The 24,072-nt window shown below is 41.0% G+C and overlaps 1 protein-coding gene across 2 annotated transcripts in view; it reads left to right on the top strand.

The window, feature by feature from the left end:
• The first annotated feature begins 298 nt into the window (after positions 1-298).
• The window catches only part of LOC140171210 (insulin-like peptide receptor), a 173,705-nt gene continuing 149,931 nt past the window's right edge, over positions 299-24,072 (top strand). For both annotated transcript variants that reach the window (XM_072194423.1, XM_072194424.1), the window contains exons 1-2: positions 299-656; positions 1,002-1,113. In XM_072194423.1, the coding sequence (XP_072050524.1) occupies positions 1,014-1,113 (100 nt within the window). In that variant the 5' untranslated portion in view covers positions 299-656; positions 1,002-1,013. The remainder of the gene's footprint in view (positions 657-1,001; positions 1,114-24,072) is intronic.

Genomic DNA, 24,072 nt, shown 5'->3' on the forward strand with positions numbered 1-24,072 from the left:
TAGAAAGGGAAAGTTGTGCTACCCATTAGGGAACCTCAGATGTGTAATTTACTCACTAGTTTCAAAATACTGTTTAATTTTTTAAGAATTCGCTTATTTAATGTAATTATTGTGAGAAAAATATTAAAACACATTCAACTAAAGCATTTTTTTGGGAAATATAAGCGAATAAAGAGCATGTTAAATAACAACCAATTAGAAAGTTATCCCCATTGTTCAAATGGACTGGTCCAATCGACTTGTTTTGGTCGTTTTGCGATCTCGATATCGCTGTTGATTGATTATGGTGCTTCGTATTTGATAGCACAGTGAATTCAACGATATCAAATGTGAATTCTTTAATATCTACCACTACAGAAACGGACTTTCCTGGGTTTATTTGATTACGGAATTATATTATATGCGGGACACTCGTGTTCTGATTCGGCGATTGCTACCTGAAGGCATATCCAGTGAGAAAAATAAGTGTTTGTGAAGGAAATCGATGTCAAAATAACTCATCGGTACTCGTGATGGTTCTCTTTTGTAAACACGTTGAATCTTTTATAGGACCCTGGACATAAAAGACCAAACTTTGATGCGATTTCACTTCTCGTAGAGCGAGAAATGGTGCTTGCGTAAACATTGAAACATCTGATCATAGACGTGAACACACGGTAAGTTCTCACGATAATCTGGAATTTTGTTTGCCCTGTAGGTTAGGGTCCTACATTTGAGAAAACGTTGGTCTTTGTCATTTGCGAAGCATTGTTTCGCTCAAGTTCGTGGCGGACTGTAGTGAAGAAAGATACGGGGGAAACCCTGGCGAGCCACATCCGGTAGTACGGCCATGATCAGTACATGTGGCATGTACTGGTTTCAAATTGCAGCTGTTGTTTGCCACAGAACGAGATGACCGGTTAATTTAGCGAAAACAACAACTTCTACTGTATACCATGTATAGTGGGCAGTTTGTTTGTGTATTGTGCATTGATGGATTTCATTACCATTTTTCATTTCAGATCTAATTAAACATGGATGTCGGATATGTTGCCAAGCAGACAATGTTATGGACATTAATCTCCATGTTTGCTTTTGTGGCCGTTCAAGCACAGCAGAAGAACGAGACCAAAAGTGAGTAGAGCGTTTTGCCCATGCCCAGACATTTATTTTCTTTCATGTTCCCCCTTGGCCATGGCATCTTGGTAGGTCATTTGTTGGTCATGTCATGTGCTTGAATGTGAAGCCTAGACTCACTGCTTGAATACTGACTTAATGATGTTTACAGCCATTGACAACACTCTTGTATTCCCTGTATCATCAGCTGATCATACATGTCCAGAAATAGCTTTTCTCCCAGCCCTACACATATCCTGGTTAAATCACAACAAGTGCATCAAGTTTGACTAAATGTGATATTTCACATTTCTGATTATTTTAATAACATTTTCCTTGATATAAAAAAAAATCACTATTTGATTTCAACAGGCAGTGTTGTTGTTCAATTCAGCCATAGCCAGTAGGTGCTACTTCAGGCCTACTGGATGGTAAAATTCCCATGGATTCACAGCCAGTGACAGCCTAGGGCCTAGGCCTACCACCTTTCACCATCTTTAGGGTAGAACTTTAGAAGAGCTTGATGATACGGTTGCATTCCCTAAAATATTGTCATGGGTGCAAATCTGTGTACTCATGGCTGAAAAGTATGTCACATGATCTCTATTTATGACTTACAAATAATGTTTAAAATAGGCCTATACTTTGCTGCTGGCACAATCACGTGTTCAGAACTGATGTTGAAATTGAATTGAAAGCACTTATAAAAAAAAATTAAAGTTGTGGAATAAAAAAGAGAAGGGGATCATTAAAATTGTCATATTTAGAGAAAGTTGCTTCCCATTCAATTTCAAATGTACCGTACCTATGGTACTGTAGCTAATTTCTAGTCTAGACATTAATGTTTAAATTTATGTTCTATTTTGTCTTGGCACATCTGCTAAGGTACGTGCAAAAAAAACCCAATCTTATTTAGCAAATTACTGAATAGATTTGAAATCATGATCAATGTGTCTTAGGCCAAGTAAAATTAAATTTTTGGTTCTCTTCCAGAGGAATTTCATGAATTGATGAGGGGAGGGAAGTGGTTTTATTTTTTTTACATTGAATTAACCCACAGTGCATAAGAATCTAAATTTGTTTTGGCCAAGGCCCTCCCCAATTTCATATCAATCAGGGGCTAAAAAGGGCAAATTTTAAGGGAATTAGGTATGCTGTTTTGAAGATGATTGCAATAAAATAATTCAGGGGCAATGAATTTTCAACAAAAATTTGTGCCCACTGGCTATGAAGATTTCCATGGGAACCAAGAGCATGTTTCAGTGAAAAACTTTCAAGATTGTGCTCACTTTGAACTCTGTCTATGCCTGTATTATGACAAGACAGTAAGTCATGATTCAATGTGTAGACAGATCTTTGGAAGAGGAACATTCTTGATCAAAATTTGTGGATCAAGTGTCATGAGGTTCAAGGTTTTCTTCACATTCAAGCTGCAAAGGTCAGACAAATCATGATCTACAGCTCTCTTTACAATGATTTTGAGCTATTTGTCCCTCATTGTTTTACAATGAGTTGAAATTTAAGAAATATTCTAATTGCAAAGTAGACTTGCAACTTTTAAAGCTATACATGTAGACATCTTGTGTACTATGTTGTACAACAAGTTGATTTCCTGCAAGAGCAAATTCAGAAAACTAAATTACACCCCTGTTCTATTTCTTCCATTTCCTCTGTATCAACAATTAAATGTAATCAAAGTTAAGGTGGTACTTGATAAATTTATGACTATTTTTGCATTTTTCTCAAAAAATAATAACATACTGGACTGGGAACAAAAGTTATGTATAGACTCAGTACACCGGTCGATCTTACCGTTTCCGATGTTGATTAAGATACTTCTTGCATCGATCCCGAGATGCGAAAAAACCAATAGTCATTTTGTCCCACATAAATGAATAAATAACAAAAACCCCGATCCCCGAGTGGACTCACCCAATCGGTGACGCCACACACGATAATCAACCTTATCCTCCTTGGTTTCTAGATGAGATAGACGTGTGGATTTTTCTTTACCAACGCTAAGTATCATTACGAACCAAAGGACGAGATATACAGTTTGTTTGTTACACTGAGGTAAAAACCAACCAGTATAGTCGCTAGGAGATAGTTTTGACGACATTTTTCGCTAGAAAAGTGACAAAACGATCCAAAAACTTAGCTTGTATGTGTATTTCCGTTCAGATCACGGGACACACGTTTTCAAAATGGCACGCCTTTAGGGCGCCATTTTATTTTTTGTTCTCACGTAAAACAACTATAGCAGACTAGTAAGTTACAATAGATGTTTGTACAATACTGTGTATACATGTATGGTGAGTGATTATCGCTATGTTTATGGTATGCTCTATCGTTATATCTTTCAGTACGCCTGATGACGCCTTGAGTTACTGCTAAGAGTTCGTGGGTTTCGAAGGACCAGCCTGACAAATCTTCCCCAAAAGGTTTTCAGTTTTTCATCCCTTTGTATTTATATATTTATATCATACCACTACATCAGCGCCAGCCACTGTGCGTGTGGGTCTGTTTATTGGGCTTGAGCTTGTGTTCGGGGTAGTGCTGTATGCGCTCCCGATTACTACAATGTCTAGGCCTTGTCAATCATGCCCTTCCCTTGTACCAGAGTGGGACCCGCATCCACTCTGCTACTCCCACAGGGATTGCTCTAAATCAAATTTAGTGTGCTTCCTTTTGCATAGGCTTATCGGACATCCACTTCGAGGATTTAGAAAGTAGCGCTTCGTTTAGGGTCTTGACACAGACAGAAGACGAAGACTAAGAAACAGAAGCCTACAGGTAAGATTGATATGGTAGGTACTAGCGAGGCGGCAAGGGCCACGCTAAGGTAACCTCTGGGGCTCCGGTCCCGGGCAAGCAGGCGGACCCTCCGGGACTGCTAGCGAGCCCGAAGGCCTAGCAGCCAGCGAAAGCACTGACTTAACGCCTAAGCTAGTAGCAGGCAGCAGGGCGGTACTTGCCCTAACAGGCGCGTACCAGTCTACCAGTGAGATCTCTAGCGAGTTTCTTGCAGGTGGACACCCGTCTATTGCTGGCGAACGAGCGGGTCTAGCACCCGCGGAGTAGCCGGCGACGGACAGTATGCCAAGGGTACCCCGGCTTGCCTGGGTTGAATCTCTAGCATACAGCGTGCAGCGGACTTGCCTCGGCCGGTCTGTCAGCACGCAGCGTGCCAGTGGAACCCGGGCTTGCCTGGGTTGATCCATCGGCACGCAGCACGCTTTTCGTTCCCGCAAGGGTCGAATGAAAACGTGCATGGGTTTAGCAGAGACGATACCGGGCTAACGCTTGGTGTAGTCTTAGCAGAACCAACTGGGGTTGTCACACGGCAGCGTTCCATGGTGGGACCGCCGAGTGATTCCCTGGACCTTGGAATGGCTGCCGGCTGTCCTCCGGGACTGGCTAGCGGCTATACCGGGGTTGGGCTCGCAGTCTCTCACGGGACAGCGACCCAAGTGCAAACAGTGGCAGCTACCGAGACGAGCTACGGCTTGACTTCAGTGGTAGCCACTATGCACGCACCCATAGCTGCCGTGAGTGGTCCGCCACACACAGCGACCTTGGCGAGGCTCAAGAGGTTAGGGTAGGTAGTTTGAACAGCCTGGCTGATCAACAACCCACTTATGTCCTCGAGAGCCAGCAGAGCGTGGTGATCCATTACAGTCAATGGGTCAATTACCCTCTTATGATCGATCACTATCTATTCAGCGGAGCATGGCTCCATTGATTGATACTGCCTATTCAGGTAGCGAGGTGACTGATCGAGGGTATACACGCTCAGCTACCCGTGATACTAGGCAAGCTCCTTTTAGCCAAGGGACAGCCAGTATAGCGGGTACCCATACACACGGCTTGATCCTCTAGCGGGGAACGCTGTGAGGCCTGGCGAGAGTGGTACGCAGCCGGGAGCCCTTCCGGGCGCCTACGCTACAACCACGCAGGTACCGCGGTACTCGTCCTGGTTACCACAGTCTCTGTGGCAACAGGGGGGGGGAGGCGGTACTGGTACTGCCGCTCCATGGGGTTTCCCTGGTGGCGGATCCTTTCAGGGTCAGCTACCAACAGGGTATGCCCGTGGTATCCGCCGCAGGGTGGTTTCTTCCACGGTCTAGCACCGTGGCAAGTGCCGCCTAGCGTTGGGCAAGCAGTACCACCAGTTGTTACCCAACCCGGCGGCGAGTGGCTAACCCTGATACAGCTCAGGGTAGGCCGCACACTGCTATGGCTAGGGCGACAGCAGCGAGAGCGTCACGGATCCCGGGTGCTATAGCTAGCATCTCGGGGTCTAGCGGGAGTACTCCCTCTTCTGCTGGTGTTCAGTTGGCTAGCCACACGGTGGCGACACCTCCCTGTCCACCTTCAGATGCCCGTCGTCAGATCTCTTCCTCATCAGAGAGTGAGTCAGAGTCTGAAGGCGAGGGAAAGGAGTCGGAAGATGACACCAGTAGCGACTCACAGTCTGATGAGACTGTGCAGCTAGCTTCAGGTATCCTTCCCCCGCTTCCCCGTGAGGAACTCGCTAGCAATGGTCTACCTGCGGACACCGCTGAGGTGATGAGCCGTGTGGCCCAAGGTTTGGGCCTGGCTTTCTCTCAGGAGGAGTCCGTTCAGGAGGACCAGGGCATCTTTTCAGTAGGATGCCCAGCTAGCGCGTCCACACAAGGGTCGCCTGCACTTGCATTCCCGGCGGACCTCAAGGGTAGGTTTCAGTAGGGCTGTCAGGCTCGCTGGAGCTTCGACGCCCGTGCTTGCACGCTTCCACTGCGTGTTTCGCAGGAGGACTACTGAAACCTACCTCAGGGTCCCTGACATGGATCCAGACGCGTTGCCAAGCGCCTGCCGCTAGCGCCAAGGCGCACGGGTCGCTTCTCCCCAGTGGGAGGAGGAGCTAAAGCTCATCGATAAGCGAGCACGCCGCTTATCAGAGTCTCTAGCGTCGCTACCACGCTTGCCGAGCACCTCGGTAGGAAGGTAGCGAACGACCACGGGCAACGTCGAACTCTTCCATGAGGTTAATCTGTTAGCGGTGCTAACAGCTAACCTCAACGAGAGTTCTATGGGCCTAGCCCATAGGATGTCATCTCGCCGACGGGAGAATGCCTGTCTGTCCCTCCAGTCAACTTACGGCTCCGACTTTGCTGAAGCAATGAAGAAGTCTGACTCGGTGGGACAGGGGCTACTCTTTGGACAGGCCTTTTGCGCTACGGTGGAGGACCGGGCAAAGAAGGCCACCAATGAGAGCACTCTGAAGAAGTCAGAGGCTGCCCTGACCAAGGGGAAGGGCAGTAAGGCGAAGAAGAAGCACAAGAAGAAGAAGTCTTCTAAGCGTTCTTCAGCGCCAGCTCCGCTTCAGCAGGACGCCAGCACCACAGACTACACCCGAGCCCGAGGCTACTCCAGCACCTCCCAAAAATCTGGGAAGCGCAAGAGTAGTTCTGGATCGTATGGCAAGCCCCTAAGAAGAGCCGTTCTTCTAAGGGTGGCAAACCAGATCGGTCCTGAGGCACGGGCGGTCGACAGTCCATGCCGGCAGGTTTTGGACTTCCCACAGGATTCCCCTGTGGGCGGCCGCTGTGCATTACGCCCAGAGATGGCATGCCATCTCACCGGGCGCCTGGGTATTGTCAGTGGTCAGTGGGGTTACAGGCTGGAATTTACCAGCCACCCCTCGTGCGCCTGCACGATTCAGAGGTCCACGGTAGTGCCGCCAGACGGCCCCCAGCGTCGGGCACTACTATCAGAGGTCACTCAGCTTCTCACGAAGCAAGCGATTGTCCCGGTCACCCCCTTTCACCAAGGGGTTTTGGAGCACTTTTTTCTGGCTCCAAAGAAGACCGGCGATTGAGGTTCATTCTGAACCTCAAGCCGTTGAACGAGTTCATCAGGCCCAAGAGGTTCAGAATGGAGACTCGCTCGTGCTAGCCTGCCCCATCAAGGGTATGTGGGCGGCATCGCTAGATCTCTCGGACGCATATCTGCATGTTCCGATCGCACCTCAAGATCAGAGGTTTCTACGCTTCAAGGTACAGGGTCAAACTTACCAGTTTCGATGCCTGCCATTCGGCTTGTCCACCTCCCCAGAGTGTTTACACTCCTGGTCAGGGCGGTGGCAGCGTACCTGAAGCGCAGGGGAGTCAACATGTGTTGCTACCTGGACGATTGGTTCATTTACGGACGCACCCCACTGGAGACACAGTGTCTCGTGGAGTTAGTAGTCCGTACGGTGCGGGACCTGGGATTTCTGATCAACATCAAGAAATCCAATTTGGTCCCGACGAGACACCACTATTCTTAGGGGCCCAGATCAACCTCAAGGAGGGATCGCGGCGCCCTCACCCGAGAGGGTGACGAACATGGCGAGGTGTGCCCGACTCTTGGCCGAGTCAGAGGGAGCACCCGCTGTGGCATGGATGAAGGTTTTGGGCCTTATGGCCAGTATGGTAGACCTCGTACCCGCACTGCCGCTTTTCACATGAGGCCTATACAACTACACCTTCTAGCCTTTTACAGGCCCAGTCGTCACCCAATATCCCTCGCGGTTCCGATGTCGGAGATCGCGCGAGAGGAACTCTGGTGGTGGACCCATCAGCCCAATTTGACTCAAGGTGTCAGGTTCCCTGCACCAGCGGTGCGGCCACGTGGTGACGACCGACGCGCGTCAAAGCTGGGCTGGGGGGCCACATCCACGGGACTCAGTCTCGGGCCTATGGTCGGCCACGGAGACGGAGTTCCATATCAACCTTCTCGAACTTTGGGCAGTGGAGAGACCTCTCCAGGATTTCGAGAAGGTGAGCGTGGGATCTCATATCGTTGTCCAAACGGACAACACAACCGTGGTAGCCTACCTCAACAGACAAGGGGGCACCAGGTCACCACGGTTGTGCCTGCAAGCACTACGCCTGATAGGTTGGTGCAAGGGCAGGCAGATTACGTTGAGAGCGATGCACATAGCGGAGTCACCAACATCCTCGCGACGATCTGTCACGAGGAAAGGTGTCGGGACCTACAGAATGGTCCCTTGCTCCGCAGGTCGCCCAGACGATCTTCGAGGTGATGTACCACCCTCGATAGATTTGTTCGCATCTCATCGCAATCATCAGCTGCCGGTGTACTGCTCGAGGGTCGCAGACCCACAGGCATTCGCCGTGGGCGCTCTGTCCGTGAGACTGGGGAGGAATGACTGCTTACGCTTTCCCCGATCTCACTGCTCGCAAGGGTAGTGACCAAGATCGGGAGGGAGGATTGCAACGTCATTCTGATAGCACCGTTCTGGCGAAACACCTGTGGTTTCGACCGATGGTGGATCTACTAGCGGCACAGCCGCGAGTACTCCCCGAGTTACCAAATCTACTCCGGATGCCCGGAGGAGAGGTACCAAGTCTACCACTAGAGCACCTGCAGTTAGCTGCATGGCCCTTATCAGGGAACGTCTGGCGGAGGGAGGCTTTTCATCAGAAGCTGCTTCTCTCATCGCCGGGGTAGACGAGAGTCTACCCTCCGTCACGTATAGTCAGCGCTTGGCTCCCTACTACGCATGGTGCGATGAGAGAAATACATCTCCCACTAGAGCCCCTGTGCCTCTAGTGGCAGATTTTCTGACAGAAAAGTTTAGGTCAGGACTTCAGCAGGCAACGATAGCCAACTATAAGTCAGCCATTCTCTCGATTCATCGGGATTTGAAGACGGTCGACTATCAATTCAGATGGGTCCCTAAGTCTTCTTCTCGACGGTATGTTCAACGAGCGCCGCCGAAAGGAAGGTGGTCCTCCATGGGACCTCAACACAGTCTTGGAGTATATTAAGGGTCCCCTTTGAGCCCCTGTCAAAAGCGACCCTTAAATACGCCACTCTTAAGGCGGCCTTTCTTCTGGCGTTGGCTCGGACGGCGCTGCTCAGAGTTGCACGCAGTCTCAAGTCAGCCTCCGTGATTTACTAACAACGGAGCGACGCTGTTTCTTCTTCGCCCGGATTTCCTTGCAAAAATGAGCGAAGTACATTCCGACACTCGCCCTCTTCCTCCCCAGTATTGGGCAGGGGTCGTCAATAGCCGAAGACAGGTTGTGGTGCCCGGTGAGGGCGCTACAGCACTACCTTGGCCGAACACAAACCTTAAGAGGGGCTCATGACCGCTTATTTATCACTCACGCAGAACCGCACGGTCCAGCCGCTAAACAGACTCTGGCACGGTGGCTGGTCCAGGTGTTAGTGGACTCGGGGCGGCAAAAGACGCCGCCCCAAGGCCCACTCAACCAGATCTATCTCATCTTCGTGGGCCTACCATAGGGGGTCCCCATTGAAGAGATTTGTCAGGCTGTGTCTTGGAAGAACCCGTCGTCCTTTTCCACGGTTTATTACAAAAACGTAAACCAACGACCAGGCGATAAGTTCTCCAGGGCTATTCTGCGGAGATAATATGGTGGTTGGGTATCAGGTGTTTTATGGACAATCAGAATTACAACATGGTAAGAACCAGTGTTTCTATTCTTAACCACTGCACTTTCAGTTCAGGGTTTTGTCTGTTCACGTAGTCTTTCTGTTTCCGGCCGTGAGGGGGGGAAATAGTTTGACCTCGCGATTACCATGATACCCACTCTCCCGATCCTTATCAGATGCTGGCCAATCTTGTACCTCCATCCGTCGGTTACTTGCTAGATCGATCTTTCAGATGTTGATGCAAGAAGTATCTTAATCAACATCGGAAGCGGTAAGATCGACCGGTGTACTGAGTCTAGTCCCAAACAAAATGTTTGGTAGACTCATAACCGTCGCGATCTTACCTTTCCGATGTTGATTATCTCGACCCCGCCGCCCCCTACAAGTTTGGCGAGTAGGGCTGCCCAAGTCGGATAAGGGATGATTATCGTGTGTGACGTCACCGATTGGGTGAGTCCACTCGGGGGATCGGGGGGTTTTTGTTATTTATTCATTTATGTGGGACAAAATGACTATTGGTTTTTTCCGCATCTCGGGATCGATGCAAGAAGTATCTTAATCAACATCGGAAAGGTAAGATCGCACCGGTTATGAGTCTACCAAACATTTTTGTTTGGGACTATTATACTGGAATTTCAGTAATTCAAAACAAGCGGTACCGGTGCATTATTTATGATAAGAAAAGAGGTGGCGCTACCCCTAGAACGTACCTCATCTATTAACATAATGAACCACTTGTCTTGAATCACTGCAATTTCAGTGAAGTAATTGGATTATAATATAACTTTTGTTACCAGTGTGTAGTTATTTTTTTGAGAAAAATGCAAACTTAGTCACAAAAATTTATCAGGGGGTGTACCACCTTAAAGCACAACAAGTGCAGTGTTAATTTTATGAAGCTGTGTACATGACTTCCTGATTCTTGGCAAAAAGAGGATCCTCACTTTAAGTGTAAGCTGCTCCCATGAATGATGGAATACATACATATTGTTGCACAAGTTGCTGTGGAAAACATTAAAAAAATATTTTGAAATACATTTTTATCTGCCCCTTTTCACCTTCAGATAGCATGAATTGCTCAATTTGTTTGGAGCAAATGTTTGTCATTTATAACCTGTTGATCAAAATTAAATTAGTGAAATAAATACCTTAAGTAAATGTTCTTCAGTTGAGGCTTTTGTTTTTCACTTCAATTCTGTTGGGTATTTATGGTGATATGTGATGCACTTTCAACTGTAATAATTGATAGCTTCAAAATCCCACCAAGCAATACCGATATTAATTCAAATGTTGGGGAAAATCCCTTTCATCTGAGATAATGAGATACAATATATTATTGGATGCTGACATTTACAGGAGGTAATATTTTTTTAGCATAAATTGATTTAATTTTGGTAAATATGGTAATTCAAACATAGGGTACTTGCATAAAGTGCTGTATTTAAAATTGAAAATAATGTTGTATGATTTTTTTATTAACCAAAATTGTAACATTGAGTTTTAAAGCTAATAACCCAATCAGGAAGTTGTTCAAAGATGAAGAGGAAGTAATTCATCGACACAAATCAGCTAGCGTGTTGCCTCTTATCAATTTAAAAATGAAAAAAAAGTCTGCTGTTAATGTTATGCCAACAGATGAGATAATACATTACATTGTACATCAGAACATGTGCATGGAAAAATTATCATTTCCTGGGAAAATGCGCCAAATTTCACATAAAGAAATCACATTTCTGCAATATCTTATCTGTATTTAGCGCATACAAGTAGTCAAAATGTATTCATCATGTTTACCGCCGTGGTTTGGTTGCTGTGGTCATACGGATGTTTCAAGCTAGCGATCGTGATGCATTTTGGGTGTTTTCTAGCTTGAGAAAGTGTCGAAATTCATGAATTTTATGCCCCAGTGGCTGCTGTCCAGTATTATAGAGGGCGGTATATGATAGTCGCGATTTCTGCGACCAAGCTGGTCACGGGAAAATGACACGGACCAGACTGTTCATGTAGCTCATCATGGACACAGGAGGGCAGATATTTTCCATGGCCTTGTTTGGTGTAAAATTCCTCTTGTCACATGTTTTTCAGTTGGAAATAAGTCATTTTTTATTTATCCAGGCTTCAAAACCTAAATGGACTCTCTACAAATACTTTCCCTGCCCACAAAGAGCACCTGTAAGGAATGTGCCGGTACCACCCAGGGACTGTCTTTTGGAATTTGCAGGAGAGCATTAAATAGCTCTTCTGGAGTCTTCAAGGAGAAATTCTGTTTATAGCATTTACAATAGAATGTAAGGAGAGAATGGTCAACTAAGGAGAGCTAAAAATCACTCTCCTAAGGAGAGCAGTAGAGAGCGCTTGCTCTCACTCTCCTCAAAAGGCAGTTCCTGACCACCAGTACGGTACCTGTTATTGAACATTCAGTAGAAAATATAAAATTATATTTTTTGCAATGGTAGCCAATAGCCATGCTATAGACAGTAGACTAGAGTCCCTTCTATTGGATGGCCATAAACTGTACATCAATTGGCGTTCAGAAAGTGAAATGTCAAGAGCACTGAGACAATAGCACAAGTAGATGAACAATCATTGGTATCAAAAATAAAAGTAATATTGGTTTAAAAAAATCTTCCATTTAGCGGTAAGGACTGTGCACATCTCAACTCAAAGAACTTCCAATTTTTGAAGCATTTTTAATGACAAAGGCATATGTACAGAAAAAAACCACATTGTTCTTTTTATGCTCTTGAGGCAATATGCTGGGATGATTGGGATCTATTTTTATTTTCAACTTTTTTTAGATAATGTGCATTGTGCACAAACAGTAAAGTTACACGTTCAACTACCCAGTACATGATTTTCTATGCATCACAAGGATTTTGACCTATTGGTGAAAACCATGTGAACGAACTTTTCAAAAACTTGATTTAGTCCAGTATCTCATGTCCTTTCATAAGCCAATGACAAGTTAATTGTTTTGTTTTTCTAAAATCTGCCAAAAACTTGCATAAATTGCTTGAAGTTGTATAATATCAAAACAATTCTGTCTAGCAGAACCAATGACTGTCTGTCCAGAGGATTTTGTTTCCCAGTTCATAAAAAATGCATTTTTTATGGGGAATTGTCCACTTCACAAGCTTGACCAGTAGGACATTGCACCTCGCAGTATTGACAAGCCCCTGCTTAATTCTGAAAGAAATAAGTTTCAAAAGCTTTCAATAAAAATGGATTGATACTTCAAAGTGAGAATTTGATAGGGTTATTATTCAGATGTTGTACTGTCAGTTTGGCCTGTTCACAGTTTTTAAAGTGGGTATCATGTGAAAGAAACTTCAAATTCCAGCTTTTTTGTTCTTAAACTGGCTGATGATTGGAGACAATACAATTGCGGTTTGAATCCAAGGGCTAATTTGACCTTACCTTTTATAAGACTATTTGGAGTATTTGAGGTGATTAAAATGGTTCCTATTGTGCATGTATTGAAACATTTTCATGCTTTGTTGATGCTTTCTTCTTTTGAAGATAAAGTGGATGGAAGACCTCAATGACCTTATGATTTTAGGACATTTGCTTGCTTGACTAGGCTTGACCAGGCAGGGTAGATGACCAGCTGGGTGACCTTTCAGCTTGGGAACATAACCTGTGAAAACTAGGCCTCTTGATTTGGTGTATGGTAACTCTGTATGCTGAGCATTCTGTATGCTGAGCATTTGTTTCGGTCATTTCGTGAACTCCAAATCACCTTGATGTCAATGATTGAATTCTCCCTGCCTTGGCACATAACATTATTTTTGTCAGTGTTTCAAGGAAATCAATGAATGGTGTTGTGAAATATGTAGGCTATAATATTATGCCTATTGTTCTGCTAACAAAATTGATGTCAAATTTGTTGTCAATATTTTAAATACTATAGGGCCTAGAGAACTGTCCATAAAACTTTAAAAAAATGTCCTTGAATGCTAGAATTAAGGAAATTCTTCTTCTGAATATCACACCTATTTTTATATAAATAGATGTAGTCTGCATCACAAGTGAATTTGTGATTAGGCCCTTCACACTAAATTCTTAGTTTACTGTTAACCGCCCGCGTCCAAAATTGAAAATTGCAAAATATTTAATTATTTTATTTTTATTTTTGATTTTCTCCTTTAAAATAACTTTTAATGACTTTTACTACTTTCTAATTAACATGAATCATATCAACAATAATGATGAATAACAAACAGCATAACATCTGCACCTGATACTATGTGTAAAAGTAAGCATATTAATACAATAATCAAATGCCGACTCCCGTCAAAACGGGTTGATAATTGGTTGTGATAACTAATACTAAATAAAGAAAATAATAGATAATTAATAATTAATAATTAAAAGTCACCTCGTCCTATTTTTAAAAATCATGAACAGTAAACTCCGAATCAATTGTGAAGGGCCTTATGGTATAAATTGTTTTGAAATTGAGTAGGCCTGTAATTAAAAAAGAACAAAATATATTAATATAATAATGATGTATAATTATAGGGCTGCTGTGCATAATTTATGTCAAATAATTATCGAAAAACTGTTCAAATCTTCCTCAATACTAGAATGGGAGAACAAATTTATAACAATCAACATTTAAAATAGAGATCTCTTTTTCCTTGAACTGGTGATAAATTAGCAGGAATTGTACTACCAGTATACATGTATGTACCATACTGTACTACTGCACAGTTTTAATGCATTACTTGTTCCTAATTTTATGGAGATAGGATTGTGTATGTAGCAGCTTTGTATAATTTAGCAAAAAATATTTCCGTACATCTTTGTGTCTAAATATAATTTAAAAGCTTGTCATAAATTGTGATGACATTATCATACATCTGGTTTGCAAAGTACTCCTCCCGTTGTCCCGTTACAGAGTCCTTTGCCAGATCATCACTTTGAAATGTGATTTGTTTTGATGTGATGTTGCACTTGTTTGTCGCAATGCTGCTGCCCCTTTTAGCCGAAGCAAGTAAGCGCTGTGAGGCTCTGTCCTCACCGAAAGCAAAAAGGAAAACAAAACGTCACGCTTGTATGATGTTTGTCAGATGCAGTGATGATGATGCGGGGAGGGAGGAAGGCTGCATGCCGTGTTGTATACACGCATGATTCCACTCACTACCATTCCATACCCTCATCAAAATGTGTTGACTACGAACACGAGGCCTTGTTGTTTACACTGTGCCGTATTAAGGCATTTTACGCTGATTTTTTTAATGGCTTAGAATGTTCACATATTTTGTACCCAAACTTAACAGTATTTGATTTCCCCAATCTGAATAAATTATATATTTAATATTTGTTGGTGTATAAATTATAAAGCTAAATTGTATGTATCTTTTTCAGAATGTTTAATGTTCCTTTTCTACTGACTACAGGTAGCCTGTGTTTAAAAGGAAACATTTTACAGTATTTGTTTTGTCACTATTTTGCGCATAAATAAATATATTAAACAAACACATTTAAGTTTGGATTGTATAACGCAATTGAGAGGGAATTCCGCTTGAAACCAAACCTGATTAGGACTATATGAAGCAAAAATATGCAACTGATTGAGTTTAATGTTTTCGCAAGTATTGATTCCAGCAATAAATAGGCAATAAACACTCCATGCCACGGTTGTTTTTTGGTACTTTCTTCAATTTCATCACAGAATGTCTTTGTTGTCTTTTATTTCGTAATTGATGATGATGATGAATCGCTTATGAAATATTCATATAAAATGAAATATGCATAAGATTGATAAAAACAAGGTATTATTATGCAGATAGGGTTACAGTGTTTGTGTCATAGCTGCTTGAAAGGAATAAGGTGATACTGACCTGCGGAAGTTGTTTTTTGCAAGTTTGTCAAATCTCATCCCCTCAAATTTTCATTTAAAAATAGAGAAAGAAAGGGAGTAGACTGAGCAAACCAAACCCAAACCTGTTGGGGTTTTACAATGATGGGATATAAATGTATGTAGTTAAGGAATTGTGTAGATTTGCTACGAGTGAATCGAGACTGTCTTTCGTATTGCGCATTGCAGGAAAATCATCGCTATAAACTAATGTCATATTGCAATCATTTGATTATATTCCCCTCTAGATACAGCTTGGTCTTTCTGTTCTGTAATATTAAGTTGGGTTGTTCTTTCATTCATTTACAAGGTAAAATTCAAAATCCAGGGTGTGTAAATTTAAGGATTTGTGTACAACTTAAACTGGGTGTGTAATTTACAAATTTAGTGTGTAAAACACTCCTACACAGCTGGCTGCATAAGCCCTTGTTCATGACTTGTCCATAATTTCATTCATTTATTCCACTTGTACATCTCCTTTGTTCATTCACTTGCTCTCTCACTTCATTCATTCATTCATTTATTCATTCATTCATTCCATTGTTCATTCTCTCTCCCTCATTCGTTTGCTCACTTCATTCATTCATATTATATGTGACGTGTCATGTCAAAAGGAGACACTTTTGGGCAGGATCATAAATGGAGAAATAGACAAAAATCTGCCGGTGGGTGATTTTTTCACAATTTGGATTTGTTGCGAATTTGTGATGTTATTAATGCTAAAAATATTGTCTGATAGTTTCAGACCGGAATATAACTGGCATCTTGTAGTTTTTTAGACATTTTTCAAGTTAATTCCTACTCTCAACATTGTCAATAATAATAATATTTTTATTAAAAGGCCGATATCTCAATTTCCAATTTTATAATACCATAACTTTCGAACTCCATATCTTCGCTTAGGAATGTCCAATTCCATTGGGGAAAACGGTGTTGTGGAGCAAAATTTCTCTATATTTAAGATATGCAAAAAACTCAAAATTCATAACCTGCCCAAAAGTGTCTCCTTTTGACATGACACGTCACATAAAAGAAATAACAACCAGCAATTAGGACTGTATCACCCTAATGAGGTTAGTGCATTGGTCTCATTTAGTTGTTTACCGTTTTATTTCCAAGCCTGCGCACCCTATCTCATTACCATCTCATTATTCAAATCAAGCAGGACTAATTACAAGTAAAACCTGTTCCTCAGCTGTAATTAGCTAACTGTTGTTATGATTAATAATGGTTGCCTGTGTATACTACACCACAGGTGAAATGAAAAACAACTTGATTGTCAAACAAAACATGTTTTAACAAAATACACAGGGCTGGCTATCTGCGTTGTTAGTTACAAGTATGTAGATAGTCGATACTGAGGGATGTAAGTTTACCATTATTTATTTTCTGAATTTCCATTTCCAAATTTTTTTCCAAATCCAAATTTTTTCAGATTTTTAAATTTTTTTTTAATAATTTTTTTTTTCAACATTTCCGGAATTAGATGATGATATTTCATCATAAAAAGAGCAACAAACATTCGTTTAGTAGGGTGATACCGTTGTAGCCGATCCCTAGCATTTGATTTTAGATAGTGTGCCGGCACTTTTTCAGATTTTTTATCAACAGCAACTTACATCCCTGATTACAGTTGTTTTAATCATTTGCATGTACTGTATCTCTAAGCATTTCATCTTGTCAAAACCAAAAAATTGTTTACTGACCTGACAGTTTTGACTCTTTCGGACGATGACCATCTTCAGAGTGATGTTTGTCGATCTCACTTCTGATGAACAAAAAAATAAATTGGCACTTTTGGGGCTAAAATGGCCAAGTATAAGGTTAATTTGATCAGAAAGTGAAATTATACATGTATGGGTGGGGGTGGGGGGTAAACCCCCATCCCCCGGATCTACGCCTAAATGGCTTCAGGCAAAATTTGCTTCAATGTTGTTTTTTGTGTTTTTATCTCAAGGTAAACATGTTTTGATGAAGTTGTTTTTGAAGCACTGAAAGTGTGCAAATTAACAATTGCCATAATTAATAATTAGTGACATCGTAATGAGAAATCTCTTGATAACAATTGATGTTACTCCATACGTAATAAAAATCCAGGGAAAGCCAACCTCAACGTAGAAGAGGTCTTGTAATTAGTTTGGGTCACCGTGAAAGGCATTTTTAGGATCACGCTTGGATGTTAGTTACATGACAGTCCACCAAACCATCAATGATGAGAACATGCACACTGAAACAGCAAAAAACTCCTGTTAACTCTTTAATTCATTACTCCTAGGCCCCGGCAAAAAACGCAATTTTTTGAAGTAAAAAACGAGATCCAAAGTATTGAAAAGCGAGAAAAGCGAGATATCCCCCGGAAAATGGCACAAGAAGCTTTAAAAACGCCCCGAAAATACGAAAATCCGAAAAAGAAAAAAAAAAAAAATTCCATAAAAAATTCCTATGTTGTTCAGATTCGGTCAATGACAACAGTGAGGATGTGCTTCCTTTACTACCTTGTCGTCAGACTGCAAAAAAAAGTGACAAAAAATTGACCTTGAATTATGTTTTATAGTCAAAATATTCCAGTAATTCAATAAATATAATGATATTTGGCCTAAACTTGAACTCATTTGAAATGAAATGTCAGTTTTATTGAGTAAAGAATGGGTTTTCACTCGACCTTGTGCTTGCAATGCTGCTGAATTCTGCACTTTGGCGAAGTTGGAACTGCATTTTAATGGAATTTGGCGAACTTTTATGGCATAAAGCAACATTTTTATAGTAAGTGCACTGCTTGGAAACTTTTTTAAAAAGCGAGATAATTGGTTAATAGCGAGAATCACGGCGTGAAAAGCGAGATCACGTTTTTTGCCGGGCCTTAATTACTCCAAACTTTTCTGTCTTTTTGTCTAGTCTACTTTTAACCCATGCTTATTATTATTAAGAAATACACAGCAGTTTTTAGTTCATTTGCTCGATAAACTCACTTTACATGCACATTTTATTTCAAAATAATTTACTAAAGGATAAATGATTAATAGTGATAAGTCACTAGATTTGTAAATTCTAATAGGTCCCTTGATTTGTTGTGACATGGGTATCTCCACACATTTTTCATATCTTGCATTGTAGGCAAAAAATATGACAATGATCACCATATCCCAGTATTTTCCTAAGCTTCAAAACAGCTGTGAGTCACCATTTTGGATTGATGACACTACTTCCAGGTTTGTGCATTGCATTATGGGTCGTAAATATCTTGAATACAAAAATCAATATCGTAGGCACATCGCTATATATCGTTGACGGAATGGTAGGCACATCTTTCATACATGGCAAAATATCACTTTCGTGATATGAAAACATTAGCATTATTGTTGTAGACAGCGATACCACACATGTTTATTGTGAGGCTGCTTTTTGAACATTTACATTTTATTAAGGGGGTACTAGTAACACCCCTGGCCAATTTTTTGCCTATTTTTGCATTTTCTCAAACATAGCGCATTGGGACAAGTAAGATATGTATCTATTGTAGGGGCAAGGACTACAACTACTGCACTGGAAATTTTATTTCAACACAGACAACAGTTGTGGAGTTACAGTCAAAAATGAGGGAAAACCAATATTTGATCAATAAATCAATAACTACTTGCCGTGAGTTGCTGAATTTTCAGTGCAGTAGTTGTAGTCCTTGCCCCTATATTATAATATACATATCTTACTTGTCCCCAATGCACTATAATTTTTGAGAAAAATGCAAAAATAGGCACAAAATTGGCCAGGGGTGTAGTACCCCCTTAAGCTCATTAAGTACACCTGTGTACAATGTCCTAATGAGATGAAAAATACATTGCTGTTTTGATTCTAATTGCATTTTAAAAGCTTCAGATGTTATGACAGTTATATAAAAATATATTAGGCACCATCTGGTGCGTTTTTTGTCCTAAGTTATAATATTTGTCCAAAGAAGATGGTAATAAATCATGAAGATGCAAATTAAATTAAATTAAATTGGGTTTCCTCATTGAAAGATATTTTTTGATTTTTCAAAGGAAAATGAATGTTTATAATAATTAATATAAATAATAAATCATGGTATACTTGATCAGTGATGATTAATTAGTTTAATTTAGCATTTAACATTAATTGCACATGTTACATATGTGTGATGCGATCAAGCAAAATCAGTCGGAACTCGGAAATATTAAATTTTCAGTTTCTTATAGGCTACTAAATAGCATTTACAAAACTGCTTTTGCAGAAAAACCAATTGAAATTGGACAACCAGTTCCAAAGATATTAGCAATTAAATTGTTTCCAAAACAAGAGGAAACAAAAGGAAATATTCGCTTTGTTTGGCTATATCTCAAAATCAATATTGCCGAGTTCCGACTGATTTTGCTTGATCGCGTCACATATGTGCGTACATTAGTATTGAATTTGAAGATAATTACAGATTTATCTGGTGATCAAAAAGCAAGTGAAAAAAATTGCTTTAGTTGTAACCTGTGACCCTATAGGCTACAGCCTTCATTATTTTGAAATTAAAAGGTACATTTTTGTAACTTCGGATACATACATATATACTGTATGTATTCATGAACAAATTCAGAATATTCTGAATATGTGATTGTGCAGGGACTACTGAGTCACATCTTTGTAGGGAATCCAATCCACTAAGGGACGCACCATTTGATACTCAGGGGGAGTAGGAAGTTTTCAAAAAAAAAACTTCCCCGACTACATGAGCAAAAAAAAAAAACTTTCCCCACCAACACTTAAAAAAACCAAAAAACCTTCCCCACCTAACTGTGTATAAATGCATGAAATTTTAAAAAAAAACATGCCGCCTTTGGCGGCAAAAAAAAAACAACCATGCATACCGGTAGGCGAAAAAAAAAATCTTCCCCGACCCCAACTTCCTACCCCCTGAGTATCTAATGGTGCGTCCCTAAGTTGTAATGAATTTATGAAATCAAGTGCATTGCTTTAATAGTAACGTTACACTAGTCTAATGAGGGACGATTTATCATGAAAATAAAGTCAAGAGTATGGTGAAGTAGGATTTAACCATTTTAACCATGCCTTTGTGAAAGTACTTTAAGCCTCTTGTATTTCCCCAATATATTCTTTAAATGCTTCTCTTCACGCACAATTACGCCACCAAAGGTCGGTCGGGTGACAGGTATGTGGTTCAACGGCCCTAAGGTCCCAGGGTGAAAGTTATTTTGAAATATGCTAGACATGCTGTGAGAGTGCGAAGCTGGAACGTGCTAGCTTACTGGGATCTCTCACTGTTAATGGTCTAGCATAATGTGTCCTGTATATATAGCATGGGGTAAGCAAATGAAAGCAAATTGTAGGTAGCAGCTGAGAGGAGGGACTGGCGCCGGACTAGCGTCTTGCCCCACTTTTACTCGTTAAGTTTTTATTTTCTGAGAGACGTGTAAAAATAAGGGGGAAAGAAACACCACGCGAGATAGGCTTTGCTTTGCTATCAGTACTAGGGGTGTGTTACAAGTGACAGGGTTTGTTTGCCAAGACCGCTGGGTGTTGACGACTTAGGAGCTTGGCGAAATTGAACATTCCAAGCAATTTGTCTCACCTATTGGGTGATTTTTGGGAAAACAATGCTGTTTGTGAGTCACATGATATGCATGGCGTCTTGGGTGGTGGTAACACAGAAAATTACCCAACATAATTACGCCAATTATCCAATCGTAGGTATAGCAGCTACTTGTGAAATTACACCAAAATTGGATTTTTTTCCCACTTTTTAGCAATTTGTTGAAGTGTTCTTGTAATTTGCTTGCATGACCTGTCTGATGGTATTTCCACATGTTTTGTTCAGTTTGAATCAAATTGAATCAAACAAAAAATGTACCCTTTATAAAAGCAATTTGATTTTTCTGAATTGACCATAATTTTATTTTTCAATATCTTGGCCATACATGTGTATGTTGTTCTCTTGAACTCTCCAAATGTTTCAATGGGATACTACATAAGTGGTCATTTTTGCGAGGGTTATATTTTTGCGAAATTACGCGAATAGAGGTTATTTTATGAATTTAACCAACAGCATACGAATATGAAATTTTGTCATATGTGACCCATCACATCAAAACCAACCACCTCGCGGCTGGCTTAATTAGCAGATAACAATGAAAGAAGATGAGAAAATATAAAGAAAATAAAAAGAAGTTTAAGCTTGTTTTGCCTCATAAAACATTTTTCAAACAGCTTTCGACTGAACTGACTAGCAGGTTATGTTAGCACATCTATGACAATGACAAAGATACCAAAATTTGAATTTTGATTATTTTTACGATCGTCCAGATGAGCAAATCACTAAATGGGCCTTTAAAGTGTATGTAGCTGGGAGGAAAAGCTGTCCATCATTTGAAAATTTTGACCTTTCGTATTGAAAATCAGAAAAATATTTGTTCGCGAAAATATACAATACCGTATGAGACTGAATTTGCTGTTGAGTACAGTGGCACTTGGACAAATATACATGTATTCACATATTAAAAGGTCATCTTCATTGTCAAGCCAGAAACTCCACCAGTACTTATGCCTAAAAATAATCTTTTGGTAAAAAAAAAGCTCAATGTTTCTTCCAAATATTCATGAGTTGCACACTATCCATACAGTATGATATAAACAAATGCATGTAAGATAATGTAGAAAATATTATTTCAAGACATTACATTATGAACCAAATAATTCACAAGACAAATCTAAATGTTGTATACTCAGCATTAGAGCTCTATTGCTCACGGTAATACAAGTATCAGATTCTATTGATCAAACATACAAAATTCCATATGTTAATACAACATCTCGAGCACCTGAATCAAGCTAACTGTAGTAGTTCCTCCAACACCCCATGCTTATTACATTTGTCACACCAACCAACGACAATGTGCCATTTTAGCATGGATTAACATAGCTCAACGAGGATGTCATTAAAATTTCAAATTTGCCTGGGACTAGGCCCGGGTACTCTGTCGTTGATGTCTAATATTGTATTCCCATATTGGGTTGGATTCCTTTGCTGGTTCTGCAGGTATGCTCAGCAATGAGATCTGAGGTGATGTATTCTTATATGTTGGATGTTATGTTTTCTTGAAGTGTTTCCATGGCAACGTATCTATTTATAGCTCGCAGGTAGATTGCATAAGAAGGGCAAAGAGATTGCAAGGCAGGTGCTTGTGAGTATTGAGTGCCTGCCTGGTGTGTTAGAGAACCCCCTGAACATAAAAATGACATGCTAAAATAAAAAGTTCAATAATTAACATTATAGATCTGATAAATCTTTCCTGAATTTTCTAGTAAATAATTCACATCCTCTCTCAAGTATTAAATATGTTGTAGAAAGTGAAACTACTCAATATCCGCAGCAGATTTGATGTGCCCATACATGAATGTGTAAATGGATTGGGCTAGAATTAAATTGCAGTTTTCACCAGACGATGAACTCATACTTATACATTGTACAGTAGTTAAGTAAGAGTTTTGTAAACCACACAAAAGGCTTAAACCTGCACACATAACCCATTCTAGCACATTGCCTTACAAGATGCGCCTTTTTTACAGCCTTTTTGTTTTAGTTATCAAAAAATGGGCTTAAAAATACAATAAATTTAATATAAAAAAAATACTGCGTAGCATTTAGGCTAGTGTTATTTAGAAAAAATCCAAAAATGCATATCACATATTGACAAAATGTTTGGGAGGCAAACATGGGAGGGGGGGGGCTAGTTTTAATTCGTGTCTAAATTGGCTAAGAGTAAGATTGCTTTACTACTGCCAAATATAAAGTATTCATGATTGATAGCTTTGTGAATTTTGAAAATCACAATAATATCACTTGAATTTGGTCATCATGGGCATTCCTATACAGGCCTCCATGTGGCTTCAAGTGGCATGAAAGTCTGACAGGGGTATAACTATAAGATCTGTGACATTGGTCAGTTGTAAAAAGTGAGCAAATACGTATATGAAGGCTTGAACAAGTCCCGACTGTCCGGCATAGAAGACCAACTTGCATACATGTACAACTTCTAGTCCCGTTAATAGTATGGTACTTCAGTAACTAATAACTTGTCTACTCAACACCACCATCGTATACCGAACATTGTATTGTGGTACCTCGCTTGCTTACATAAAAGGAACATGAAATGTTGCTTTTATGGCTGTTTTGAACATCCAACATGATGCCATCGGCCCTAAAAAGTTACCGGACGAGACCATGGTTGAGGACGAGCCCATGGTTGAGCAAGTGCTGGTTCTTTGGTGAGCTGCATTTCGGATCATCCGATCATGTACAAGTTCACCTAGTCTGACACCTCATATGCCTAAGGGCCCTACCAATATTAACCTAGCCAAGACCTGAGCAAATTTTGACAGAAATTGTACCAGCTGTTTCAAAGTGGGAAAGGGGAATTTGGCTTAAGGGGGTTGGTATTGGTTAGACTCTTCAACATGATTCAAGTTCAACCATCAGTTGCTTCCGGTGGTGAGGCTGATGACTTTGTGAAGGAGAGTATTTTGATTTTTCAAATGACACCAGGGGCTCGGATTGCCAGCGTGTAAGAGTTTATGGCATTTCAAAACCCATCATGCCTTGAGGGTAGAGTGTGTATTGTAAAGTACTGAACCAGGTGAGAATGGCATGC

Source organism: Amphiura filiformis, chromosome 15, assembly GCF_039555335.1.
Source record: "Amphiura filiformis chromosome 15, Afil_fr2py, whole genome shotgun sequence".
NCBI classification, from domain to species: Eukaryota; Metazoa; Echinodermata; class Ophiuroidea; order Amphilepidida; family Amphiuridae; genus Amphiura; species Amphiura filiformis.